A 15,701-nucleotide genomic window follows, 5' to 3' on the forward strand; every position below is an offset into this window, starting at 1 on the left:
TTGGAATTTCACAGCATGGTATATTATGCAAAATATATTAACATTGCTGCAGGGTCTCGGTGAACTCAGAAAGTACCAGGAAGCTATTTCATATTGTTTTAGTTGGGGGATTCGGAAAGTCGAGGAGAATAAATAATTCTTTCACTACAAGTGTTTGGTTTTTTTAATTTATATCTATTGTTTAAGATGTTCTGATTTTTGCTAATTTCGGACAGGTATATCAATCCTTATGTTACTTCAATAATGCAGACCTTACTGGGAAGCACTGATTTGGCTTGAATACCCAGTGGAGTTATTGACATTTACCAAAAATGCAGTTTCAGAAGGGGCTGGAAATACAGGATTTTTTTTTTTTACATGTTTAAAAACAAAAGCTACTCAATGCAGAGTTGTCAAAATGCTTAGGGAGACACCCTGACACTAAAATAAATTCTCTTCCTGCATAGTATGCCACTTAAAGCTAAATGATAAAGAGGTTTCCTTGAATAATGAATTAATTCTAAAACTTCAAAGGTTTGTAGAGAGATCCCATCTAAAAAGCTTTATAATGCTTGGTGGAAGTTAGCCCTTCCTAGGTATCCATATACAAGTAAAAGTATATTTACTCTTTTTGGAATACTAGATGTAGACTTTATTCTATGGTGATACCATCTGGAACTACAGGTGCTGACCTGGATTTCTGGTGGCGGTAAAACACTACTAGAATAAACTTGCTGAAAAAAATAGTTAGTGAGAAAGCATTTAATTTTCACCAGTATAAACTTCAAAATTCTCTGAACACCGTTAACAAAAACATTCTCACTGGATATTAAATAAAGACAATTTTTTTTTGCAGCAGCAGCTAACTTTGTCATGAACTTGCACAGCTATTATTTTTAAACTGAAAAAGATAGCTTTTTAAATCAATCATCACTTACTTGATTGTTGTATTCGTTATCCTTAATGACTAAATATCTCAATAGATTTAGTGAGGCCATAATCCTATAAATTAGAAATGTACAATTCATCACTTAGAGTGCAGATTTACATTAATATTGACAGTAATTTAATTTGTTTAAGAACCACACATCCTGAAAAAACACCAAATGGTATAAAACACAGCAGCCCATCTCTTTAGTAATACAGGTCAACCTAGTGCATCTCTCTGCATTGGCTTCCCATTGACTAGAATCTAATTCAAAGGCTCTGTGTTGATATTCAAAGCTCTCCATGAGATGGCCCAATGAAACCTCCCCACAAGAAGGGCATAAGCAAAAGAAAAAGGAAGCACTATCCTTCTCCTCCTTCCTACTCCCCTAAGAGGCTTGAACACTCTTGAGGAAACAGTTTTTCTCCAAATTCCTCTGTAATTGAACATCTCAGTACTGGCTCCCTTGACTCCCCTCAAGTTCAGATTCCAGTAACACCTTCAAGGCCTGAAAGGGGATCTGCTGTTGAGGCTACTGGCAATCATTCTGCATGCTGTTCTACTGCCTGATTACCTATACCGATTTCTCTAGTCACAATCCAGAATCACCTTGGGGTACCTTTGACCCCTTCAAAGATGAAACTGGAAGATGCCCTGCTTAAATCTTGAAACTCCGTCAGCTTCCCTCACCTCAGACCCAGAAATTATGAAAGGATCTCATAGAGGGTCTTCTTCAGCAGTCCATGTGGCCCTATGTACAGGACTCCATGAAAGCTCTGCAGGAGGCTGAGAAACCAGCACTGGCCCAGACCTCAGTACCAGTATCCGTTCCAACATGGGTGCCCTCCCTCAGCACTGATACCCTCATAGGCATCTACTCCTCATCTGGTGACAACACAAGCCTTCCTTGCCAGCAATGATACCAGCACTGCAAAGACCTGCCTCTAGCTGAGAAATGGAATGAGACTCCTTCAGAGGACCCATACAAGTCCCTTTTGGAGAACTTCTGTAGCTCTTCACCTTCCCGGGAAGAACAACATAAAGGCAGACTTGATCAGCAAAAGATTTCCAGATCAACACAAGTGCTGCTTAAACACAGTGGGGCCAAGCCCAAGTATTTCACAGATGGAGACAACCAGAATAGACCACTGTGTGTCAAACAAAACACCAAATGCCAAGTACACGCAAAGACAAAAGTCCTCTTAGATGTGTTCCTACTATATGTCTCCGTCCAATTCGCCTGATACCAAGTGTTATAAAGATCAGATTGGACAAAGCCAACATCTTATTAATAGCCTCAATGTGACCTCATCGTCACTGGCAGCCACATCTTCTGCAGCTGGTCAGAGAACCACTGTACTTGCTGCCTTGGCTTCCAAACCTCCTATCACAACAGTAAGGAAGGATTCTGCATTCCAACCCAGAGACATTCCACTTGCAGCCTAGAGGATAATCTGCTGACTAATATGAGGGTTTACACCATTCTCTTACAATCCACGAAGGGCTCCACCCTGCTATAAACAAAACTGGAAACTGTTTTCTATCTGGGACACTAGTAGATAAGTGACTCCATCCTGAGCCTGGGCCCATGCAATCCTAGAGTACTTTATAAACTTTAAGTCTCAAGACAGGCTTAGCCTCCCTAAAGGTCCACATGGCAGCAAAATCTGCCAACCACAATTACATTAAGGAGAATCTTATCTTCCATATTAAGGTCTCCAGATTTCTTAAGGGCATAGTAAATAAATTCTCCCAATTAGGGAGCCCCTGCCTTTATGGGACCTAAATCTTGACTGAACAAAGCTGACAGGTCCTCATTATGAGCTTCGTAGGCAAGTCCCTCTCACACACTTAGTGATTAAAACAGCCTAATAGCAATTACATCTGCTAGGAGGGTGAGTGAGCTTTGAACAGTCCACAAGGACTGGTCCACAAGGACAAAAAGTCACCATGAAGCCCCATACCAGCTTCATGCTTAAGGTGGTCTCAGATTTCCACCTTTCTCAATGTATTTCTCTCCCCATGTTCTTCCCCAGACCTCATTCCTACCCTTGGGAAGCCCACCTAGATGTAAAATGGGCACTCAGTTTTTACCTGGAAAAGACCAAACTCTTTAGAAAACCCATTAAATTATCTGCAATATAAAGAAAGAGATGCCAGGGAGAACCCACTACGGAACAGATACTCACATACAGTTGTTACATCCCACCTAGGAAACCCCCTGGTTTAAAGACCTATTCTGCAAAAGCCACCACAGCATCAGTAGCATGCCTTAGGCAGATTCCTCTGGTAGAGATAAGCAAAGCAGCAACTTGGAGTTCCTGTGCTAGACCCACTCCTTCAACTGAACATCATGCTCTGATAGCCAGTTGGGAAAGCTGTGCTCCAGTCCATATTTAGCTAAGAACTCCACGTCACCCTCTATCTGCTGGAGCACTCCTTATTAGTTTATCACAAATGGGAAAACACTGAGACTCTCTCGAAGAAAAAGAGGTTACTTTTGTTCTTCAAGAACTATCTCTGTGCACTCATACTACCTGCCCAACTTCCTCTCTGCCTCAGATTTCTATATAATGTCTGGGGTTAGGGAGAAGAAATTGAGATTGCTGTGGGATGATGCACTTCCTTATATACAGTAGGCAATGACATCACCCTCACATGAACTCTCTTGTGTTGAAGGAGCATCATTCAAGGTAGTTCTGCAGCTTGATGCCAGAGCACCACATCTCACAAAATGGCTGGCACAGAGCTGACACTTGAAGAACAACAGTTACTAGTAAGTAACCTCTTACTGTTCGTTTCAACTTAATACAGTCATGATATTTTCTACAGCAATGCTGCACTCCACTGAAAGGGAAGTGCCATAGGAGGACACTGGCCCTTTAAAGAAAGAAGAGGCCAGTACACCTGTGACTAGTCAGCTGACTCCAATTAGGCTTAAAAGAGGGTGCCCAGGCCCTATGGGGGAGGTCCCTGAAGGAAGAGTCAAAAAAGAGCTGCCTGAGGGGAAACTGAAAGAGTCAGAAGGGGCAGTGAGAGCTGCCTAAGCACAGAAAAAAGACAGAAGCAGCAGAGAGTTGTTCGAGGGAAAGAGCTCAAGGAGAGCAGTAACCATGAGCTGCTGGTGATGAGTTCTCAAGGAAACTGTTCAGGACTGGCTAGAACTGGGGAACCCTGCTAAGTTGCAAGAAGGCTTGTGCAGTGGCCCTTAGGAAGATGGGAAAGACCAGCATGGTCAGTGAAAGCTGGGATCAGAAACAAGGGAGGGACGGTTCCTTGAGCAGGACAGGGGTGGGACTCACAGGCCAGGAGGTCTGAGGTGTGTAACACTGCAGGGAGACCTTGGCAGAAGAGTCAAGTGGAGGGCTTCTGGCGGAGCCCAAGAACAAAAGATTGTTCCTCGAGGGAGGTTCGTCTGAACAGGGGTAGGATTCACAAGGCAGGAGGTCTGGTAGAGTAAAGCACTTCAGGGAGTCCTCTTGCAGAAGACCTGATTTGGGGGATACTGGAAAAGACTTGAGAGTCCCAATCTGTTTTATATTTGATCTAAAAGAGTGTGTTTTGGTGCTTGGGGAATCAGCTTATATTACAAAGGCTGGTGCATGTCTACTTTCCTATGAAGAAGTGGCAAATGAAGTAATGAACTTACACTGGCCAAGCTTTTCATTCACAGGTAGATGGCCTGTAGAGTGGGGACCTGGAACAGGGGTTAAAGAACTGAGGCAGAGTAGTTAATGACTCTCAGGGCTGGTCTACACTATGGGGTAAAATCGATTTTAGATACGCAATTTCAGCTATGTGAATAATGTAGCTGAAGTCGAATATCTAAAATCGATTTACTCACCTGTCCTCACCGCGCGGGATCGATGTCCGCGGCTCGCCATGTCGATTCCGGAACTCCGTTGGGGTTGTGGAGTTCTGGAATCGATATAAACGTGCTCAGGGATCGATATATCCCGTCTAGATTAGACGCGATATATCGATCTCCGAGCAATCGATTTTAACGCGCTGATATGGCGCGTAGTCTAGACGTGGCCTCAGGTGACTAGGGAAGGGTGACCTTTAAAGGGGATTGAAGTGCTGCTGCATTGTAACCTTGTTTTACTTTGGGATTTTGAGAAGAAATGTTTTACTATCAAGGTGTCTGTGACTTTTTATATCAACAAAAGGGTTGGAATTTGTCACTAAAAGAGAAAATATTCCTTTGCATGGGGGATTCCAAGGTGAAATTGAGGCAGACGTGCATGTCATGCCATGGCCTGCCATAGGAGGGCACCCCAAGCAGGGCGCACCCTATCACAGGGACGAACTAGTTTATTTAACTAATAATTTCCATTTCTGGTTCTAAAATTCTGAGACAAACTGATACTCTCCTCTTAGATTAAGTGCAACAAAGCAAGTGACTGCTGCATACTTTGTCATTAAAAAAAAATATGGGCAATCTTCAAAATTACACACACACAAATTTAGATTTACTCTAGTTCTGATTACATCTCACCTATCTGAGTTTTGGAGAAGATCTGTTTCAGCCCCTTCAGGAAGCAAGAGCACTAAATTTAGAAGTGAAACCAGCTGGGGTCCTGTAAACCACTTACTGTCATTTGCTTTCTGAAAAGCAACAGAGAAAAAGAGAAAAAGTTTAAATTCACACTTGGCATCATCATCTAGCATAAAACAATATGACCACTGGGCAGTGTCTGAAAATGAGGAAATCAATTTATGGAAAAAGATGTATACAGATTACCATAAAATTATCAAAATATACTAATCTTCTTAGAGAGCAGAAATGTCTGATCTTCTCTCCCCAGCTCACCCACTCCAAGCTATCCATTCTGTTCTTATCTGAACCATCAGACTCTCTTTCCAGCCCCACCTAACCGCACCATTCTTTGAGTCTGTTAATATGATCTTTAAATCAACTGGCTCAGTCACTGTTGAGCAATGTCAGGCACTCTCTCCAGCACCTGGTTCAAGTATGCCGCCATTGCAGAACTTATAGCTCCTAACAAATTAGGTGGGGGACTGGGACCAGGAATCAAATCCATATCTCTTACATAACTGCGACTGCACTAGGCCAGACCCAGAAACTCTTTGCATTAATGTCTTTTTGCTTTTAATTTAATGTTACAACAGAGATTTTAAATACATAAACCAGGAAATTCAAAGTTATGATTCCTATGAAAGTAACTAGACCCCCTTGCACAAAGCATTTTATCTTCTTATATTTAATACAAATTTTACTGTGTGTAATGTGGCAGCCTTACAGGTGGGTGTGGGAATTATGGCTTTGAATATTTTTTTTTGAGCAGTGACTTTAACTCATAATATTGAATTAAGGTGAATTTAATACCCTTATTTGGATTTTTTTTAAAGAAAAAAAGGGGGGGGGGGGAAGTGTGCCAGTGAGTTTGGCTATGCATAGTCAAACCACACTTAATTTAAATGTTATGCACCAGAAGCATAACAGTAGTAATTACAGGTACTGGGGCCCCAACAGAGGCCACCAGACCTTCTAGAATTCCTCATGCCCCTCTTAAGGTAGGTGAGTAATGCAAGGGTGGGAATAGTTGATGGGAGGGTTCTTTCAGTATTTATATGGCTTATATGCCGAATCCAAGTACTTCACAACATTAATGATCATTTTCTCCCAACACCTGGGTGAGGTTCAAAAGTATTATCACCATTTTACAGATGGGAAACAGAGGCATAGAGAGTAAAACAAAGGTAGGTTCCTAAACCTATATTTAGACACAAAGCTAATAGTGGCCTATCTCAGAAATGTCAAGCACCAACAAATCCCACTGAAGTAAATGGAAACAGCATGTTGTCCGCACCTTTGAAAAATCAGGGCAGTTTTAGTTTAGGCACCTTCATGGGAAAACTTTGGCCTAAGCAACTTGCACAAGATACCACAAGAAGTCTGTGACAGAGTCAGGAACTGAACCCAGATCTCCTGAGCCCAGTCCAGTACCTCAACCAAAAGAACATCTTTTCTCTGTCCTTTGGATAAAGAACTATGTGATGATATCCCAATATGAGTAAGGAAAATAACATACCTTTGAGACTATGCATGAGAAACTGCTACACAAAAAGGTAATTTTAGGAGAATTCATTGAAAATAGCTTGGAATGAAACAGTCATCTCAATCATATATTATCTTGCTACTGCTGTGACGCTGTAATGAAGTGTCCTGTCACAGCATGTGTGTAGGACAGAGAGAAGTGGTTAATTATTCTGGTGGACATTAACACCACACACAAGTAAAATTAGAAGAATATCTACCAATGAAGCCTCAATTCAGGAAGGCATCCTGAGTCAGGATAACAATGTCAATGGGATGTAAGCACGTACAGAAGTGTTTTTCTAAATCAGGGCCAGAAGAGTGATCTTTAGAAAGCTGGGTGTGCATAACTATCATTGCAGTGGTAGCACCACCTGCTAAGATTGCCCAAAACCTCCCATTATCAGACCTTGTTTTCAAATAGTTATATAACTTTGCCAAACTTTAGCTATTTGGGCTAAAATGGTTCCAGGCTGGGTATCTACCTCAAGCTATTTCTTTTTTTAATTTCAACTGAAGCAGTTCAGCAGATTTCAAGAAGGCAGCTAGGGAAAAATATGTTTTGCTCACGTTTAAAAAAAAAAAAAAATCTCTTCTTTGAAAAACCCTAGTGCACTCCTGTTTTGGAGCAGCCGCTACAGAGAAAGTCAGATTTCACCCCTATAAATAAAATAGTATGTAGCTGTGTAATTATAGACTGTATCATAATTCATAACCCTAAGGAGGACAAATTAAGGTTGCATAGGCAACTTTAATTCTTGCATTTCTTAACTTTAAATATGCAAGGTCAAGCACTCAAATCTCCTTTTAACACAGTATTTTCACATGTAATATATAAATAATGTTGGGCCTAAACTATATGAATTCTTTAAAAATGGTACTGAAAGCGCTTTTTAAAGTAGGAACTTACAATATTCTCACCTTTAATGATAAATCAATCTGATTTTTGATATTTTGAATAACATAGCCTTCCACGCCAGCGTGGTTGCTTGTCTTCAATAAACACCTTTAAAGTAAAATAGAGAAAGACAGTATCTCCTAGATATTGCATTACATTTCACTAAAAAATCTAGATGAAATTCTGGCCTTATAAAAATAAATGAGAGTTTTGCCACTGACTTCAAGGGGCCCAGAATTTCACCCCTAATCTTGGGAGTTCACAAAAGGGCTGGCTTCAATGTCTTGTTTTTTAGTAACATGAAAACTAAAATCAATTGCCATCATCATGAAATTAACATGGTAACTCCTGTGTGAGGTCCTATGCAGTTACCATGATTTCTGACTGAGTTACTAGGCAATTTAAATTGCATCTAAGACCTGTTTTTCTGCATTTTAGGTAGGATGCATACCTGAACAAAATGTATTTTCCCTCTGCATCAAATTTGTCTATATACAACTGCAATATCTTTAAACTCTTCTTTCGCTAAAAGAAAAAGATTCTGTGAAGACATTTGCATTTAATTAAAATAAAACAAATTTAGCACTTTAGTTAGTTTAGTTACAAATGTTACCCCTGAAATGATGAAATTACGTACCAAATGCTCTATAGGACAAAGGGTCATCACTTTCACCAAACCCTGCAGTTGGAAAAAAGTACATAAAGTTTGGTTGCTCCCTTGGAAGACTGTTCCAGAACTTCACTCCTGATGGTTAGAAACCTTCGTCTAATTACAAGCCTAAACTTGTTGATGGCCAGTTTATATCCATTTGTTCTTGTGTCCACATTCTTAGTCAATGTTGGTAAGGAGTAGAATCAGACAGAGCTTTATAATGGGAATGGACTGATATATAGTATTGATTTATACAAAGCTATATAAAGATCACTAAATTTACCATGGACACTAAAATAGAGCAAGTGGTCAAGACTTGATAGATGAACTATCTGAAAATATTTTTGATAGATTAGGCTTAGAAGCGGAGTATGAAATTTAAAAAGTATAAGGTGACGCATTTGCAAAGAAACAACACTGAAACTAGGAATAATTTAAATATCATTGAATTAACTGCTGTGGTAGGTGGAAAAAGCACGCATGTATAAATAGACCTTATGCTGAAATTCTCAGTCCAGTGTGCAACAAAATGTGAAGGAGGACAATAAAATATTGTTGATTTCTATCAACACAAATATAACCTCTAATATTGTGTGCTCTCACTTTGGTTAGACTAAATATGGTGTAATTTTAGTTATATTTTAACATGTATTTGTAGAATATGATGTAGGTAAAAATGCAACCAATGGGACTTAGGTTCTTATTTATGAGAAAAGTGACAATTGAGATTGTTTCACAAGGGAGAAGACTTAAGAAACGGTAATATTGTATTTAAACTAGCCATGGATCATTTTAATTTAAGAATGACATATTTGAAATTGAGTGGATATATTGAACTATGGGTCTCTGGTTTAACACTGAAGGGAATACACATATATTTAGAGGGTAGCAAACTGGAGGAATGGCCTTCTTGCACTCCTCTGGCATAAAATTATTTTTTAAATTTAAAAAAACTTCAAGTTAAATGTTTAAAAAGCTTCACTATATAGTAAGGCATCAAACAATTCCAGACACAAGGGTACCTGTCTTGCTTCCAATACTTCACAAACTTCTAGCAAATTAAAATGCAGAAATCTGAATTCATCACCAAAATTTTATATATAAAAATGGCACTGCACATTTGCATTAACAATGTTCACCCTTCTAGCTGGGATGAGACTTTGACTAAGCTAGGACCAGAGGAGACCCCTTTTGTTGGGAGTGTGAAGGGGGGAGAACAGATGAGGCAGTTTCATATGCCCCCTTTTCCCCCACTTTCGTGGATGAAAGTTGTTGCTTAACTCTTCTTTTCCCTTCCTCTTCTCCAGCCTACTTCCTCATGCTGCATAATGTGTGTAGGGGAGGGGAAAGAGAGAGGGACACAAGAGTCACATGTTGCACCTGAATCCAATCTCTGGGGCTCATCCTGCCCACCACTAGTGCCACTGGATGGTGATGGGATATGGGGATGCTGTTCGGTGGTGAAAAAAAGGGGGTGATAAAGTTTGCTTCCCAGGTGGGTAACCATTGCAGACTCCCTGTTCCAGTTAACAATTCCTAATAGCATGACACTGTATGGTTTCAAAAACAATTAAGTTTCTGAGTGAGGCAATCCTTTTATTCTCTAAGTTCTTCTCTCTCAAATCACCTAGGGCAGGGCTTCTCAAAGGCGGTCCATCGCTTGTTCAGGGAAAGCCCCTGGCAGTCCGGGCCGGTTTGTTTACCTGCCATGTCCACAGGTTCAGCCGATCGCGGCTCCCACTGGCCATGGTTCGTCACTCCAGGCCATTGGGGGCTGTCGGAAGTGGCATGGGCCGAGGGATGTGCTGGTCACCCTTTCCATAGCCCGCGGACAGTGGGAGCCGCAATCGACCGACCCTGTGGACACGGCAGGTAAACAAGCAGGGGCTTTCCCCGAACAAACGGCGGACCAGCTTTGAGAAGCACTGATCTAGGGAACAGCTAGACATGACATGGCACTTTAAGTAAAAATACTTGTTTACATTGCATCCTAGTACCTGAGGTGCTGTAATGAAGCCTCTGAATTCCAAATACTGATGGTGAAGGCTATTATCACCTATTCTCAGTAAACAGTTTTCAAGCAGGTCCTATAAGCAATAAAAAATAATTTTAAAGGCAATGTAACTTTGCACAGTACTTTAATCCAAGTCCTCAAACGACTTCACAAACTAAGGCCACAATCCTGCAAACATTTATGCATGTATTTAAAATTTACTCATATGCATAAAGTTAAACAAATATGTAACATGCTTTCAGGACTGAGTTACTACAGAGAATTCTTTCTTGGGTGCTGGCTGGTGAGTCTTGCCCACATGCTCAGGGTTTAACTGATTACCATATTTGGGGTCGGGAAGGAATTTTCCTCCATGTCAGATTGGCAGGGACCCTGGAGGTTTTTCACCTTCCTCTGCAGCATGGGGCACGGGTCACTTGCTGGAGGATTCTCTGCATGTTGAGGTCTTTAAACCATGATTTGAGGACTTTAATAATTCAGACATAGGTTAGGGGTTTGTTACAGGAGTGGGTGGGTAAGATTCTGTAGCCTGCATTGTGCAGGAGGTCAGATGAGATGATCATAATGGTCCCTTCTGACCTTGAAGTCTATGAGGCTATGACTGGGGCTTATCTGATTAAGCCTCAATAACTCTAAAATAGTAGTATGCAATATTACCCTCATCTTTTACAGATAAGAGAAATTAAGATTGTACCATAACATAGATTATGAAGAATATTCAATATTTGATTTAAAAAAAAAAAAGGAAACTTACAAGTCCTTTAGTTAACACAGATTCTTCTGTCCTATAAGAAATTAAGAAAATTATCAGATTCAAAGTATGAATTCAAAAACGTTTTGCTGATGTTTAAGAATTAACTTAGTAGTACAGGATCTATCTAAAAATGAGCTCAGCTACCAACAGTTCCTATTCTGCTTCCTGTCATCATTCCTTCAACTGAATTATTTAACTATATTGAGCAGAAGAGTTTGTAGATTTGACTCCTTTTGAGATCAAGAGCTGATATTTCCATTCTATATTTATGAGCATTCAAAGGCAAGATCTCAAGACCCTCAGATGCCGTGGTATTAAAAGGCAGAAAATGGTACTTTGTCAACTGCAGAACTCTGCAAACTTTTTCCAAACATGAGTGGAAGAGACTGAATCCTAATTTACAGAGGCTGAACAATTTAGGCCAAGTTGTAGCAAGGAACAGTGGAGTGGTGATAACCTATGAAACACTCATGCTTGTAGAGTGGTACTTGGATTTAATCTTTGTAGACTGCAGACAATAACGGGGCAAATGACTACAACACTTGAGTAGGTCTGGTGTTCTATTTATTGAGGGCCATGATACAGATGAAGACAGCATACTGTCATAGGATACAGTCAAATATTTCCATGGCAACCTCACTTCATTCTCAACTGTGTAATTTAGTTACAGAAGTACTACTAAATATTCAAATTCAGAAAATTGTAATGTTTAAAATGTTCTTAGTTTCGGTTTCCATAAATAAATAAATAAAACACGGTTGTGAAATGAATACTGTAAAACATATTCAAAAATTTAAGAGCATATCACATAAAAGTATTGTGTTTAGGACAACTTTTTACAACTCTTTGGAGGGAAGGGGTATCATCTTGTGCCAAGTCATGCCACATTAACACTCAGCTTCAAAAGAGTTTTCCCCACAATTTGAATTGTGAATTCAAAGTTTGATTTCATAAATTATTACCATGGAACAATGAAGAAAGCAGCTGTGGAACAATTAAGACAGACAAACAAGAAACAAATTCAGTATTTGAAACTCCAAATTTTGTAAGATCTTACCTTTTTAATAGGACCTCAATGTGTGTCATGTTGCACTGTAGAAGATATGATGGACTAAAACAGAAAAGTTATTTATAAATACAATTGCATAGACCACACAGCCTACATGTTATATAAAAATAAGCTCTGTGGAACGATATATAGGAATAGTAACTATTTCATAAAATTAAGAGTAATTTTAGGCTAAATGGATACCTCTGAAATAGATGTGTGCTAAATAGATTGTCTCCCCCCCCGCAACACTCCTACACTTGTTTATCACCACACTAGGTCCCAATCCTGCAAACACTTACATGCTTCATTTTAAACATATAAATAGTCCCCTGGCTCCTTCTGTGAGACAAGTTGTGTCTAAAATTAAGCACACACATAAGTATCTACAGACTTGGGGCCTAAAAGAGAAAACACCTCTGCACACATACCATCTATTACATGACAGTTGCCCTGAAATGAATGCTAATGCAACATAAAGGCTTACAAAATAATTAGTGATTAATATTAAAAAGGTTTCTTCTGCTCCTGAAAATGCCTTTAGAGAACCTCAGCAAATCAGCCACTGATAATAAATGGATGGAAAATAGTTCTTACCTAAAGACCATTGGAAAACAATCAATACCAAAATACTGAACAAACACCAGATATGACAGACATGCCAAAGAATCTGCAGAATGCTTTTTATCTATATCCAAAAAATCCGGATGATCCCAGTTCTGATTTTTGCTTCCACGGTGTGAAAACAATGTTGGTAATAATTCTCTTATATCCAATAAAATGCCCTGTTTATTAAAAAGAAAAAAAAAGTCAACTACATATAGCTGCTTTATAAAAGGAAATACAGATTAGGCTTTAAATTAAGATTCACAATTTAAATGGTATATAGTAAAATCTCTACCTAGCATATGTACAATCATTCCTGAAAATATTTTTTGAAATTATATGTACACCAAAACTACATTAAAAGAAATTATTAAGATGGCAAAGTCAAACACTCAAAGGTTAGGAAATGCCTGAATTAATATTGCCTGTGCAATCTTGATTTGGCCACCATATCTGTATACACCAGGGGTCGGCAACCTTTCAGAAGTAGTGTGCTGAGTCTTCATTTATTCACTCTAATTTAAGGTTTCGTGTGCCAGTAATAGTTTTAATGTTTTTAGAAAGTCTCTTTCTAGAAGTCTATAATATATAACTAAACTATTGTTGTATGGAAAGTAAATAAAGTTTTTAAAATGTTAAAATTAAATTAAAATGCAGAGCCCTCCTGGACCAGTGTTCAGGACCCAGGCAGCGTGAGTGCCACTGAAAATCAGCTTGCGTGCCGCCTTCGGCACCCGTGCCATAGGTTGCCTATCCCAGTATACACTATGATATAGTATTTAATTACATGATCACACTCTCTTTTTTCCACAAACCTTTGCCTCATTTAGTGCACACAATGGATGATGCTCACATAATGACCAGCTATGCAGTATTTTATTTTCTCTTCATTGTTCAAAGTTCAATCCCAGACCTTATTTGCTACACAGTATTCAAACCCTGCTCTGAAGACACAGTTATTAATTTCCTTCTAGGCTTTTTTTATTGGGCTTATTGCCACAATATCTGAGTACTTCCCAAAATTTTCACAACATCTCTTTGACGTGAGTGAGCATTAACCCCCGTTTTACAGATTGGTACTGAGACATGGAAAGTAAGGTCAAAAATATCCACTATTTTGGGTGCTCACTTTGAGACATCTAAGACATGATTTTTCATATTATTGTCATTATATAGTATATCATACGTTCAAAGCACAGCTCCCATTGAGTTCAACTGCTGCTGTGAGTGTTCAGCAGTTCTGCAAATCAGACCTCATGGTCTCAAGCTGGGTACCCTGAAATGAGGAACATGCTACCACATGAGGAACACACTACCTGTACAAAGGTGGAGAGTTGGGTCCCCAGTATCACGGGAAATCTTTGAGCAGAAGCAGTGACAGAATCCAATTCTCCAAGACAGTATTGAACTGTCTTAACCATAAGACTGTCCTTTCTTCTCCTAAAATCCCCTGCCTCATTCATACACATTTTGCAATAAATGAAGCAAAGGTTCAACACATGAAGCGGGGGTCAAGACGTGAGGCAATGTTACAAGCTCTTCCTATACCAGAAGCTGTTGCTAAAAGAACTGATGTCTAACACCCAAAACCTGACTGCTTTTTGCACAGCTATTATTGAGATAGGGCACAAGCGTACAATAACTGAATAGTTTTTTAGCTAAAATTTCACGGACAATTGAATACATTTGCACAGCTAACAGCAAATAGTCCATTAAGACTCAGTTATCTAGGACCTACACAAAGGGCAATCTCTCCTAATCAAGGTTGGGGACACTGGTTGTGTCGCCTAATAAACTGGTAGTGCAATTATTTACCCTGTAGATTAGCCTCCTGAAATTTCAGTTCATAGTAGAGCCCTGTGCGAGACTATTTTTAATCCCACTCTTGTCACACCCTGCAATACCCACTCATCTGCTCCCGCTATTATGGCAGAGGGTCCTGCAGAACCCATGGGATCTTGGGCCCACTGCAGGACTCTAGGTCATAGGCCCTAGTTCAAGACATCACTTATGCTTGCGTTTAAAAACAACTGAAGTCACTGGGACTGAAGCACATGTTTAACATTAAGTTTGTGCTTAAGCAGAGGTCCTGAATAGAAAATATTCTTCACTTTATCCAAAATATGATACACTTCAATTTTTGAAAGTGCAGCCCTACCCAATGACATCAATTATTATAAAAAGGAAAGGGCTACAATAGGTAGAGGGACAAACTCGGTTCTTTTAAAAAGCCAAACACAGAACTGTATTAGTTTTGGACGTGTACGGACCTCACCTCATTATCTCTTTTTAGAAGCCCTGATAGACTTGTACATCTATGGGAATGGGGCCAGCTGCAGAAGAGCAGATGCTGCTGATAATTCAGAGAGCAGCAGCCCAAAGAGATGTACCATGGGGCTGAATTTGGTCCAAACATTTATTGCATAACATTCTGTTGGGGCTGACCGCAAGTTACCTTGGGCTGATGTTACAGAATGGTTTGAGGGGAGCTAGTAGCGAACTGGCTTTGACCCGCTGAGCTGGCTTGCAGCCATTTGGCTGGATAAACAAGTGAAGAGATAAGGAAGGCCTGAGATTGTGAAATGTGGGAATAGAATACAGCAGTGTTTCCTGCCAGAGGCTGCTTGTGGATGAATATGCCGCCCCCTCTGCCCCGGAAGGAGGTGGTGATTAAAAGCAGCTAAGAGAATTGCTTTAGACGAACAGTCTCACCTGTGGACCCTGGCCTTTTGGGTTCTCAGGAATTTCCCACACTGGAGCA

At 39.9% G+C, this 15,701-nt stretch overlaps 1 protein-coding gene across 3 annotated transcripts in view; it reads right to left on the reverse strand.

The window, feature by feature from the left end:
• The window catches only part of GLMN (glomulin, FKBP associated protein), a 43,758-nt gene that overhangs the window by 10,726 nt on the left and 17,331 nt on the right, over positions 1-15,701 (reverse strand). For all 3 annotated transcript variants that reach the window (XM_032772997.2, XM_032772998.2, XM_032772996.2), the window contains exons 8-16: positions 12,932-13,119; positions 12,344-12,397; positions 11,287-11,317; positions 10,516-10,605; positions 8,504-8,545; positions 8,318-8,391; positions 7,890-7,974; positions 5,406-5,515; positions 918-981 (exon numbers count right to left, since the gene is read on the reverse strand). In XM_032772997.2, coding sequence (XP_032628888.1) covers positions 918-981; positions 5,406-5,515; positions 7,890-7,974; positions 8,318-8,391; positions 8,504-8,545; positions 10,516-10,605; positions 11,287-11,317; positions 12,344-12,397; positions 12,932-13,119 — 738 coding nt within the window. The remainder of the gene's footprint in view (positions 1-917; positions 982-5,405; positions 5,516-7,889; positions 7,975-8,317; positions 8,392-8,503; positions 8,546-10,515; positions 10,606-11,286; positions 11,318-12,343; positions 12,398-12,931; positions 13,120-15,701) is intronic.

Source organism: Chelonoidis abingdonii, chromosome 7 (assembly GCF_003597395.2).
Source record: "Chelonoidis abingdonii isolate Lonesome George chromosome 7, CheloAbing_2.0, whole genome shotgun sequence".
NCBI classification, from domain to species: domain Eukaryota; kingdom Metazoa; phylum Chordata; order Testudines; family Testudinidae; genus Chelonoidis; species Chelonoidis abingdonii.